The sequence below is a fragment of the Zosterops lateralis genome (assembly GCF_965231275.1).
Source record: "Zosterops lateralis genome assembly, chromosome: 11".
In the NCBI taxonomy this organism is placed as follows: domain Eukaryota; kingdom Metazoa; phylum Chordata; class Aves; order Passeriformes; family Zosteropidae; genus Zosterops; species Zosterops lateralis.
Window position 1 is genome coordinate 95,965 of NC_139771.1, and position 13,171 is coordinate 109,135.

The 13,171-nt window shown below is 35.7% G+C and overlaps 1 protein-coding gene across 2 annotated transcripts in view; it reads left to right on the top strand.

Moving 5' to 3' along the window:
* DNAH12 (dynein axonemal heavy chain 12) overlaps positions 1-13,007 on the top strand; it is a 59,537-nt gene extending 46,530 nt beyond the window's left edge. The window contains exons 59-74 of one of the 2 annotated variants that reach the window (XM_083869358.1): positions 267-439; positions 943-1,083; positions 2,228-2,386; positions 3,371-3,515; positions 4,316-4,466; positions 4,726-4,979; positions 5,525-5,665; positions 6,460-6,597; positions 7,458-7,691; positions 8,100-8,285; positions 8,792-8,895; positions 10,015-10,219; positions 10,401-10,538; positions 11,001-11,092; positions 11,324-11,391; positions 12,238-13,007. In XM_083869358.1, coding sequence (XP_083725484.1) covers positions 267-439; positions 943-1,083; positions 2,228-2,386; positions 3,371-3,515; positions 4,316-4,466; positions 4,726-4,979; positions 5,525-5,665; positions 6,460-6,597; positions 7,458-7,691; positions 8,100-8,285; positions 8,792-8,895; positions 10,015-10,219; positions 10,401-10,538; positions 11,001-11,092; positions 11,324-11,391; positions 12,238-12,428 — 2,520 coding nt within the window. In that variant the 3' untranslated portion in view covers positions 12,429-13,007. Of the gene's footprint in view, positions 1-266; positions 440-942; positions 1,084-2,227; positions 2,387-3,370; positions 3,516-4,315; positions 4,467-4,725; positions 4,980-5,524; positions 5,666-6,459; positions 6,598-7,457; positions 7,692-8,099; positions 8,286-8,791; positions 8,896-10,014; positions 10,220-10,400; positions 10,539-11,000; positions 11,093-11,323; positions 11,392-12,237 lie in introns of those variants that run through there. The other variant, XR_014590876.1, reaches the window with a different exon arrangement.
* The last annotated feature ends 164 nt before the right edge of the window (positions 13,008-13,171 follow it).

The following is a 13,171-nucleotide window of genomic DNA, read 5'->3' on the forward strand; positions in this document are numbered from 1 at the left end:
ACTGGTACATTATTCAGTCTTTAAAGCATTTTAAAGTTAGTGTATCTGTAGTGCAGGTAAATAGATCAGGCAGTACTGGGGTAGGGCCAAGTGCTCGTTTTACCTACTGGAGTGGTGCCTTCTGGAGCAAAGAAGTTGCATTACTCTGGTGTTACAGTGCTGTATGGAACTATTTCATTGACATTATTAAGCAGTAACATTTTTATAGACTTAAGATTAGTAAGACTATTACAAGCTGTTGTTTCCCCCCTGCTGTGGGTGTGCAGATTGCAGAGAAGACAGAGCTGAAGATCGCAGAGTCGCGGGAGGCCTATCGGCCCGTGGCATGGCATTCGGCCGTGCTCTTCTTCAGCATCGCAGACCTGGCCAACATTGATCCCATGTACCAGTACTCCCTCAGCTGGTTTGTCAGCCTCTTCATCAGCTCCATTCATGACAGGTAAAGACAGTCTGTTGGCAGAAAATAAGAGGGGTTCTGTTCTCTTCCTGTGAATAGTTATCACTGTTTGGAAACAATATGCCTCCTTAAATGAAGGCTTTTGAAGGAAAATAGGATTTATTAATGAATTAATTGCTCTTTTTAGTTACTGATAAAACAAATGATGAACTGTAAGCATGTGCTATATTGAAATATTTTTAAGAATGTGACTTAGTGTGAAGTCAGGTTCTGAAATAGGTTCCATTTTGAGGACTGAGTGTCACCACTTAACTGTGGCAAATTGATTTCAGCTTATTATTTTGCTTGAGACTTCTAAAAGTGCTACAGTCTTTTAAAAAGAGAGGGCATATAGTTGAAATTTTGGGGAAACTGTCACCTGAGTCCCTTGTGGAGCCTGTGGATCTAAGATAAATCCCCCACAACCCTAAATAGATGAGATTTCTTAAGGGATTGTATATGTTATTACATTTGAAGTCTCAGTTTATCACTTTTTTTCTTTTTAGTAATAAGTCTAAAGTTTTGAAGAAGCGACTTCAGTATCTAAATGACCACTTCATCTACAATCTGTACTGCCAAGTCTGTCGTTCACTGTTTGAAGCAGACAAGCTGCTCTTCTCGTTTTTGTTGTGTTGTAATCTGCTCATGTAAGCTCATTTTTGTGAAGTCTCTTACTAACAGAAACTAATGATTTTATCATGGAAGCAGGTACTGGTGACATGGAATGTTCTTGTGCACATTGATAATAATGCCTTTGGAATAAGGTCATGAATATTTTGGGCTAAGATGTGTAACATTAACAAATGGAAGAGTATGTGAGTGCATGTATCACTTATACGGAACACAATGAAAACAACTGTGAAAACAAAATGTGTGCCCATTTGTCAATGGTTTTGTCAATGATAAATCAATCTTTAAAGGATCTGGGTAGTGTTAACACAGCATCTGTATTCAAAAACAATTGCTGTTATTTAAGAAAACATTTTAGAACTAAAACTTAGGCAGTAATGTGTAATGCCAACAACTTCTAGAGTTTTGTCTTTGTTTTTCATTTTTTCTCTTCTTTGTCTGATACCCTTTTGCATGACACCATGAGATCTCAGATGCAGTCTTCCCCTTTCCACCAGCTTTTTAGTTTTTTTCTTCCTAATTTTGTGTGAATACATTATGAAAGAATGATATGGTCAAAATTACACAACCATAATGTGCGTACTTAATTAATTGCAGCGTGTACTCATCTGTACATGGATGTTCTTACTGGGCCATTTTGTGAGGCTACTGTAGTTGCAGAATGCATTATTTTCTGCAAAGCCTTTAAAAATCAGGAATAATTGTACATTAAAAAAAAAAAAAAAAAAAAAAAAGGCAGGTATTAGGAGTAAATTCTTCACCAAAGGTGTTGTCAAGCACTGGATCAAGCTGCTCAGGGCAGTGGTGGAATCACCATCCCTGGAGGGATTTAAAAGCTGTGCAGATGTGGAACTGAGGCACATGGGTTAGCGGTAGCTTGGCAGTGCTGGGTTAATGGTTGGACTTGATCTTAAAAGACTTTTCCAACTTAAACAATTCATTGATTGTAAGACTTACCTCTTGAAACCCTTACTTTAGTGTTAATCAGACATTTTTACCAGGCAGTTTTTTAATAATATATCATATTGAGATCTGATGTCAGCTCTTACTGAAGTAGAAGCATTCCTAAAGGGCAGTGAAGTGTAATGAATTTAAAACAACTGTTTATATTATGTAAAATTGTATCTCAATTACTGATTAATTTTTTTTTTCTTAATATAGGGCTAATAAGGAAATGGAACATCAAGAGTTTATGTTCTTACTAACTGGAGGTGTAGGTCTCAAGAATGAGCACAAGAATCCAGATCCATCTTGGCTATCAGATAAGAGCTGGGATGAATTATGTCGCGCAAGTGAATTCCCAGCTATGGAAGGACTGAGGTATAGTAAAGTACTGATGTGAATTGGCCTGAATTGGTTTTGACCAATACATATGTAACATGCTGAAAGAAATGTTTACTGTGTTTTCCAAATCAGTGCCAGAATGCAAATGGGATGAAAACAGCCCCCTTTTTTCATAATCATGTTTGCTTCACTTACTTTGATCAGTCAGATCACTATTATAATATTATTTAATAAAATCGTTTTTTCTAAATTATTTGAGGCATTGCCCAAAAAACTTTTCTTTTGAAATGTCTTAATGGTAGAGAAATAGTGTTTTAAGGTTTCAGTGAAAGCCAGAGACAGTACATATAACAGAATTCCACTGTAGTTGGAAGGAGTTTTTCTAGTAAACTCTATTCTCCTGAACTCATTACAATTTCACCCTAAAAAAATGTAATTTCACCTTGGGTTTAAATAGAATTTAACAGTAAATTCCGGAGACAGCATGGCTGTACAAGACTTCCATAAATTAGCTGGGGCATTTGGATCTGAGTGTAGTAACACTGCTGTCTTAGAAGTTCTTTGAGGTTGTTTTGTGTTTCAGCTCCTTTGGAGTTTTATTAGCAATATGGATGATAATCCTGCAGGTTGTCCCATTGCAAAGGACATACTCTGCATATTGTGTGAAGGAAAATGATTTTTTTCCTAGTTGAATTTCCTGGTAATTTTCTTTAGTTAAAGTGTGGTGTTTTCCTGAAATAGTGGAGGCAGAAAATTCACCCGGACCTATGAATGTCCAAGCAGTGCTGGCTGGAGAAACAGACAGAACTTGTTGTCAACTTGGAACTTTTCAGGTGGAGTCTCTCCTGAGCAGCATGGTGGAAAGAGATTTTTCTCCGTTCAGCATGGAGAAGCTCAATTGTGGCATTATTTTCTGATGTAGATATGAAGTGTCTTAAATGACAGTACAATGTAATTTGCCTTTGATAAACCTTAAAAATATACTCCAGGTATTTATAGTACTTACGTTTTTTTCTCTAGGAGTCATGTCTCTGAAAATATAGGTGAATGGCAAAAAATGTACGATAGCAAAGAGCCTCAAAACTTTCCATTACCAGAAGAGTTTAATGATACCTTAACTGAATTACAGAAAATAATAATTCTTCGGTGCTTAAGACCTGACAAGGTAAATTTGTCTGTTATGTCTCCATAACAGTTTGTAGACTGTGCCGTGCCTTGTAGCATATTTTGCCCTGCCTCTTCCATTAATTAATCTGTTTTTCATTGTGTTCATTCAGAAAGTAAATGCTGTTCTTATTTTTCAAATGGCCAATACAAACACCACAAGCATCTGCTGAAATCTTTATTTCTGATGTGATTTAACAAACCTTTTGAAGGATTCTCATTGTTCTAGTCCCATTGAAGTATTTTTTCATGGCTAGGCTATTTCCTGGTGCACCCAATATACTGGAGAACAAGACATATTGGCCTGAAAAAAATACACAGGGTATCTAATACTATGTGCTTTCATACCAATTATTTTTAAAGCAAAAAGAGATAAAATATGTTAATTCTAATGACCAAGAAGAACTTTCAACAAATTCTGCCTTTGGTGCACTAAACAAATTGTATTGCATTTTCCTTAGGAACTATCAATGTTATAATTCAAGGCATATTGCAATTGCTCCCTTGTATTAATTTAAAATAATTACATTGATATTTCCTAAGGGTGAATGTGCTTGTCTTCCACATCAGGAAAAGCCTGAATCAAAGTCTTAATGTTATTTAATATTATTTATATGAGGTATGTTATTCTTTATTTTCTAAAAACATTATTATTCCTCTTGTAAGAAAGTTCTGCAAGACTGGTCTCAAATTTCTGCAAATCAGAGAAGTGCCTGCAGGCTTGGGAATTTGGCATAAAAACAGTGTCAGATCTGCAGTTATATCTATGTTAATGGTTTGTATTTTCTTTTTTTTTACCAGATTGGTCCAGCTATAACAACATTTGTTACTGAGAAACTGGGGAAGAAATTTGTAGAGCCACCACCTTTTGATCTAGCAAAAAGTTACTTAGATTCAACTGCTACAGTCCCTTTAATATTTGTGCTGTCTCCCGGAGCAGATCCCATGTCTAGTAAGTATACACAGAAGGAGAAAATAGGGACCTCAAATTCCCCTTCAATACACAGTGAGGATTGTTTTGCACTATCTGCAAGTAAATATGAGTGCATTACAAGTGCATTATGTCAGACTAGTAGAATTCTATGCCCCTTCAAAATGGGAATTAGTATGTACATATAAACAAAATAGTAATAGAAGTTTTTTAGTATCTTTTTTCTGACATAACTTATTTTTAATGTGTGAGTGCTAAAGTCTTACGCTTTCTGTTCAAGGCCTCCTGAAACTGGCAAATGACAGGGACATGGTAGGAGATAAATTTCAGTCCATCTCATTAGGACAAGGACAAGGACCAATTGCTACAAAAATGATTCAAACAGGAATGGAAGAAGGAACATGGGTTTGTTTACAAAATTGTCATTTAGCTGTCTCCTGGATGCCAATGCTGGAGAGAATATGTGAGGGGCTTAACAGTGAAAAATGTCACCCAGAATTCAGACTTTGGCTTACAAGTTACCCTTCACCAAAGGTATATGCATTGCTCCATAATCTCTGTTTAGGGAAAGGGAAAATTGATGGCATTTTTAGGGAATTTTTGTATACTAGAATGAGCTGATAATACAAAACTTCTCTGAAATTCAATTAGGCTTTGAAGAGGTAATTTAACCAAGAAAGGACACTTGACAATTACTATAAACATGATAATATCAAGCTTCCTTCATAATAATTTGATACTGTGACATGCAATATTTTGTGTACTACTGAACGGAACTGCAATTTGTCAGCATATATGACTAAGAGGGGTTTTTTGCTTTCACATAAAGAAATTTTTTTAACCTTGCATTTTATTTGTGAAGTGTTGAATACCAAGAAAACATTTTAAAATACAGGTTTGTTATTTACAGCAGAGTCTTACTTTCTTGGTGCTTTGGATAATTTTTATAAGCTGTTGACATTCAAAATGTAATTTCTTGCCAATAGTTGTTTATGTAAAAAACACAGAATAATTGTATATTGTCAGTATAGAATCTATTCCATGCTTTCTGAATGCAGTGTTTCTATTTTTATTTCTAGTTTCCAGTAACCATTCTGCAAAATGGAGTGAAGATGACAAATGAGCCTCCTACTGGTCTCCGGTTAAACCTACTTCAGTCATTCCTTTCTGACCCTATTTCTGATCCTGAATTCTTTGCTGGATGCCCTGGAAAGGAGCTGGTAATGTGCCTCTCTCTTGAGAAGTTTTTTTTGTGCTTTGGAGTTTTTTTACCCACACATATATTAATTTCTGTCCAGTGAATAATTACAAGCTAAAATTTTTACTGTGGTTGTGAATTTAGGTTTTGCAGTGATAATTAGTTAAGAATTACATCTGCCAGGTAATTTCACGTAGCAATATTTTAAATGGTTTCTTAGGCTTTATTAAATCACCTATATGCTATACACCCATAGTATACAATGTGCATGGACTCTTAACATTGATTAAAAGGGCATGTCTGTCATTATTGAGATGATAAGCCCTGAGGAGACCTTTTGCTAGCAGGGAGCAAGTACTGCAGTGCCAGTATATCTTATTGATACCTGGTGAACAACTTTGTTAATCATTACCTGAGAAGGAAGTGAAAAACAGTGGAATCAGAGATAAGAGTTATCAATATACAGAGGTGTGACTGCACCTAAGGACTTGCTTTAAAAATACATTTGTATTTTTTTGTTTATCTAATGAACCTTAAAAATAAATATCTGGCACTATTGGAATTCTTATGAAGTCAGTTGCCCTATACATTAAAGAATGTCATGGTACTTGAGGAACTGGCTAAATGTGCTTGCATATGTGGCACTGTGTGTGCACTTGTTCCCAAAGCAAAAAACAGAAGGTACTTAGTGGTGGCCTGGATTTATATATAACTGGGTGGAGACAGGTAATGCAAGGGTGCTCACTACACAGGTTGCACACTACCATGAGTTTACAGACTAGTTAATAATACATTTTTCTTTTCCTTTTCTTAAAGATATGGGAGAAACTACTCTTTGGAGTTTGTTTCTTCCATGCTCTTGTTCAGGAGAGAAGGAAGTTTGGGCCCCTTGGTTGGAATATACCCTATGGATTTAATGAATCCGACTTGCGAATCAGTATCAGACAGCTGCAGGTAAAACCACTGATTACCTCCTAAACTCTGATCTTGCAAAGCACAGCTGGGAGTCACAAGGAGCAATACACTGAAGTTACTTCAAATATTCATAGATATTCAGGACTTCAGCTGTAAAGGCAAGGAATGTCAATCATATTACGAATATTTTCAAAATTACAAATGACATAAAAAGTTTAGATTTCTACAGACATGTGGAATATAATTAATATATGTAAGTATTATGAAAGTTAAATTTGTCATGTAGAAGAGCTCACTGTTTTTTAAGTAGCACATGTCGATGACAGTCACATATTAGGGTGGTTAGTAGGAGGAAATTTTTTTTACATATATACTGGTAGTTAACAGAACCTCAGACTCTTCTTCCTCAAGATGAGATGGTGGACACTACTTGACATTGAACCTTTTATAGGCATTCTGAAAAAGTCAGGAGAGTTAAAACTGAATTACAGAAGTTGAGGCTGAAGATTTGAAAAAGTTACCAAGAAGTTAATGAATGAGATTGGAGGAAGATTAAAAGATAAATTAAGTGAAATGTGCGCTTATTTCTGGTGCAGAAAAGTGTCCATCTATAAAGTTTGAACTGGAAAAACCATCCACTTGTAAATAATTCAAGAATGACTTGGATGACTGAATAATTTTGATATTCATAAGAAGCTTTTACTCTTAACTCATCTCGATTTTAAACAATAATTTTTACCTGAAAGTAAGATCTCAGAATTTGGATTTCCAGCACCTAGGAAAAAAACTCCATAAACTGCAGCCTACACATGCTGTAGCTTCCAGCCTTTTAGTCTGTTAGCAGATCATTGTTTAGCAGATGCTGCAAGCCTCTAGAGTTGCTGTTATTTCTGTTTCAGTTATTCATCAATGAGTATAGCCACGTTCCCTTTGAAGCTGTCTCTTACCTGACTGGGGAATGTAACTATGGAGGTCGAGTGACAGATGACTGGGACAGACGTTTGCTGCTCACAATGCTGGATGACTTCTTTAACCCAGATATAATTGAAAATCCTCGTTACACTTTTTCTCCCAGTGGCAACTACTATGCTCCACCCAAAGGCACATATGAGGAATACATTGAGTTTATTAAGGTAAGAAATAGCAACAAGATTTTGCACTGTTACAAAGATGTGTAAGAAAGCAATTCTTAAAGGCTTAAAGAGGTAGTTTTGCAGCACAATTAATTGTGTGCTCTAGTTCTTGGCTAGCATGTTTGCATAATCCTTGCCAGGATCTCAGATGTTTTGGAGAGGGAATCAGTAAGTGGATAGGAGGATGTGTAGCATAGATAATTGAGAATTCCTTGGAAATTGCTTTCTGTATGAGAGGTGGTGGCTTTATCACCAGTAATTTTGTCTGTGAATAGCTGCCTCTAAGGTCCTCACTCACCTGCAGCTGAAGTCAGTGGTAGCTTTTCACTCGACTTCTTGAAGAAAGCTTGGATCACATTCTTCCTGCTTTATGTCACCCAGAGTTGTTGTTTTTTTTTTCTGTCCTAGAATCTTCCATTTACTCAGCACCCAGAGGTATTTGGCTTGCATGAAAATGTGGATATTGCAAAAGATCTTCAGCAAACTAAGACCATCTTTGAATCTCTGCTTTTAACACAAGGAGGAGGCACTCAGGGAACTTCTGGCGGTGGTGACAGCACTCTTTATGCAATTGCAGATGATATTCTCAGCAAGGTATTGGGATATACAAATGACTTCAATTTATCTTCTTACAAAGCACAAATTCCTTAACTAGAATCTTCAGTGTAAAATAGCTTTTCTGTTGAAAGAAAAGCATTCTGAAGTGAATTTCATGCAATATGAAAGTAAGAACTTTTGTGGCTATAACAGACCACGGCTATATTTCAGTTGAAAGAAATCTATTAAATAGGCAGAAGACAGGAGAAAGGGAGAAAGCAGAGCAAAGAGAACTTGAAAGAACAGTTGATTTATTCACATGGACAAATTTAAAATTAATAAATAGAAACGTATTAAATTTTTTTCATTTTATTAAAAATTCCAGGTGTTTTTTAAAAAACCCTGAATTTTTATTTAGATTGAATTACTGAATCCTGTATTACTAAGATACTAATCGAAAGTTTAGTGGGTTATATTGCTCTACTGATTTTCCTATTTGCATACCTTTATTGTAAAATCATAATGATACATGGAATGATTTCCAAATGTGTTCTCATTTACAGCTTCCAAAGGATTTTGACATTGAAAGTTGCCTAATTAAATATCCTGTGAGATATGAAGAAAGTATGAACACTGTGCTGGTGCAAGAAATGGAAAGATTTAACCAGTAAGAATGTTCTATTTTATTAAATTTACCGGAAATCATTCCATTTGCAGAAAAATATTTCTTGCAAATCATATTGTGTAAGCCCCATGGTGTGTGAAATATGATTTTGATCCCTTCTAATGGCCTGGAGTGATATCTGCAGTCCAGACACCCTTGCTCCTTGTGGAGAGTTAGAGTGTAGGATAGATGTCAGGAAAAATGAAGTGGCAAAATTAACTAAAAGAGAAAAGAAGGGAGTATGAAGAAGTACTGGGAAAGGAGAATACAAACAATATCTATTTGTTTTAACTTCTGTTTCCATTTCACCATCTTTTACCTTCATGTTATTTTCCTCATATTTCTGACCTATAGGGTAAAGGATTTAGAAACTCTACGTGCACAGTTATATCTTATAACATGTTTTCTGTAATGAAAATATTTCTCTTTGTTTCTTAATTTTCTCATGTCCTTCTGTTTGAATTATTTTTTCCCTCTTCTTTTGATGCTTTTTTCCCTATGCCTAATTTTCACAATTATTCTTCTAAACTACAAACGTAGAATTGCATTTATTTTTCTCCTTGGGTCCTCAGTCTCTTTTTTGACTTTGTTTCCTAGTTTTCATTTTTAACTTCATCTGCCTCTCTGTTCCTTCTTTCTGTTTTTTTTCTCTGTCTTCTTTCTTCTCTATTTGTCTCTTTATGTCTCCTTAATTTTCTCCCAGATGCTCCCTGGCCTTAAGTCTCCAAGTTATCCTTATTGCACACCCTACCCACCTCTTCTTTTGCAATCTAAACTTTTTTCCTTCATCTAGTATATAGTGGACCCATTTGGAGTTCCAAATTTATCCTCTTACAAAACAATTCAGAATATCAGAGATAACAAAAGAATTTATTTGTATTCCTAGTCTTAAATAAATCTGCACTAAAGCATAAATTCATGACTTTACAGACATGGCTTATTGTGCAGATATCTATATAGATATATAGATAAAAAAGCTATAAAAGTTCTGTAGATGCCTCCATAATCCACTTCTTTTATTTTTTTTCCAATGACATAGTCGTGTTTAACAAATCATGCAGAATGTGTGAAAATTGTTGCGGTTTGGTTTTTTTTGGTTTTGTTTTTTTTTTTTAATTCTAGTTTAATCCAAACCATTCGTATTACACTAATTAACCTGAAGAAAGCCATTAAAGGACTGGTTGTTATGGATGCTGAGCTGGAGGCTCTGTCTGGCAATCTCCTTGTTGGAAAAGTTCCTGAGAAGTGGGCACAGCATTCATACCCAAGTCTAAAACCATTAGGGAGCTATGTTGTGGATTTGCTAGCAAGGCTGAAGTTTTTACAGGTAATGTAAAAGTACCAGTGCTGCTAATTGTTCAATCTGTTTTTCCATATAATTTGTTTTTATTGGGAAAGGAGTGATAGGCTTTGTTTAGATTCTCTGAGTACAATTATGTAGAAAATAGTCAAAGCATATGGGATTTCTCTCTTTCTGATTGTTCAATGTATTGCTTTCCTCTCTCCAGGACTGGTATGAATTAGGGAAGCCTGCTGTTTTTTGGCTGTCAGGATTCTATTTTACTCAAGCTTTCCTAACTGGAGCCATGCAAAACTATGCTAGGAAGCACAGGATCCCTATTGACCTTCTAGGGTATGAATTTGAGGTATGGATAAACTATAAATTAGTATTTTATTAATCTGAGTCCTGATGTTGTGGTGAGATGTAGTAAATAAATCCTAACTGGAAAGTTCATTTTGCAACTGACTGCAGTCTGAAGACATATATTTGGTAAGACTGGCTGGCTAAATAACCTCTGTAGAAGAGATATTCTCAAAGTCATTAAAAGTAATTCTATCACTGGACCCAGAATTCCACTCAAGAAAAGAGCCTAACGAGTGTATATTTTTCTGTGTGATTGGGCCTCATGTTATAAACTATAAGAAAGGTAATTAAGAAACCCAGAGAAGTCTGCTGTCTCTATAGATATGTATAAAAGTAGCATTGAAAGGAAGGGTTACTATATTATTCTCAGTTTGATTTGGTCTGAAAATTGGAAATTGGCGTAATAGCTCAAAAAGCAAAGAGCTGTGGGAGTTTCATGACTTGAAACACTTATTTCCTGCAGGTTATTCCTCAGGATACTGCTGATACTGCACCGGAGGACGGCGTTTACATCCACGGATTATTTTTGGATGGAGCTCGCTGGGACAGGACCAAGTCAGTAGCCAAGTGTTTTAGTGTGGTTCTGGAAAGCTTTTTGCAGTGCTCAAACAGGACTGGTTTAAATAATTTAAGTGATACTTTTCATATTATTGGAATAACACACCAAATTAAGTACCCTTTCATGCATGGAAAATGAGGAAGAAAAAAACAAACAAGCAACAACCAAAAAACACCTGCTGAACTCCTCAAGCCACAAACAATTACTTTGTTGCTTTCTCTTTCCAGGGGAATGTTAAGTGAGCAGTATCCCAAAGTCCTCTTTGATGCCATGCCAATCATTTGGATAAAGCCAAGTGAGTACCATTTCTCTGATGTGTGAGCAATTCAACAAGAAACTGCAACAGTGGTTTCCTTTTTTTACTGAAGATCACTGAGGAGAACTTTTGACTGACTTACAGAAACTCAGTATTTTACTTTATGTGATTTAGCAGGTTTGCTCAGGTTATTTTAAGCTCTGTGATTGCTGTTTTTCTTACTAGTAAGATAATTTTCACAAATCTTGTTTTCTTTGATTGAGAGGAGTAAATCCCTGGTTTTATTTATGCACAAAATCAGGACTTACTACTGCAACTGCTGCAACTTAAGTGTTAGCAAATAGTCAGTATTAAATTTTTCCACTTTTTCTGCTGGTGCCTTCTCTTGAAGTTGGATAAATTTGTTCAGACCTGCATGCTTTTATGCTTTGCACAAGTTCATGCAAGCAGTCTGATCAACAAAGAGTTCCCGCAGAGTTCTATCCTTGGATATCAGACGACTTGAATTGCAGTTAGGTTCTCTGGCAACTGGATCAGAATTCTTGCAGAGCTGTGAAAAACTCATGTATAAGCTATGTATTAACTTAGTAACTATTCAGCTTTTAATGTGTTTTTCAGTATTACAAAGCTGGTAGAATCACAGGAAGGCATCCAGTCCTGAAAATAAATTTTAGCCAATTAGTGGGGTTTAAGAACAAAACAAACCACATAAGAAGACACAAGGAGAAAAAGCCGGATAATTTTACTCTGTTGCTCACAAAACAATTTTGCATTTTAATTGACCTTTAAAGATGTTACTGTAAATACTTAACATTTGCATGTAGATTACATTTCTACCAACAGAATGCTGAATTTAATGCATTATTTTGGGGTTTTTTTTTGAAGCTGTAACATCAGACATAAAGGAGTTTAATGCCTATGTTTGCCCACTGTACAAGACAAGCGAGCGCAAAGGGGTTCTGTCCACTACTGGGCATTCCACAAACTTCGTCATTGCTTTGAAGCTCAACACAGACCAGCCCGTCCAGCACTGGATCAAGAGAGGTGTAGCCTTGCTGTGCCAGCTGGATGACTGACTGTGGACACATACGGACTTGACAATACCTTGTTCTCTTTGCTGGCTGACAGAGGAAGTGGAACTTAAAGTGTAAAAGAAACATCTGGAGGTTTTTGTACTGTAAGAGGGCATACAAATACTCACTGACCCTCAAGCTTTTGTATTAAGTATGTATTATTATTATGACTGTCTTTAAAATCTGTAAGCAGTACAACTAGGAGTTTAGCCCTTGGTGATATTATTAAAATGTGAACATTTTCTCATGATTAGTTGAATATCATAAAACATATTTTCATGGGACATGAAAGTAGTCTGCACTTTCCGAGAAAAATATTACAGGTAATAAACTTGATTCTGCACTTTTGTTTTCTTTAAAAATAATTAAAAATGATTACTTAAGCGATCTTTCTACATGTCCTCTAGCAAAAAACTGTTTCCACCTTGCATTCAGATACAGCCATCATCTGTTCTGTGTATGGATCCCTCCATAAAATACAGTAGGAGAAACTAAAGCACACAAAGGTCTCACTCCATCCTACCATCACTATTAAAACTGGGCATCTGTGTCTCTCATTTCCCTACTTATTGGGTGTAAGTCTGTCTTCCTGAAACTGCTTTTCCCTTTAAAAATTCTATTTTTCAATTGCTTTTCTCTTTATATTAATGTGAATTATGATTAAGCAATCAGGAACATGTAATAATTTTACTTAAATTTTTGCTTGATTATTTGCTTGGTTTTGTTTACTTTTGTTGTTTCAGTTT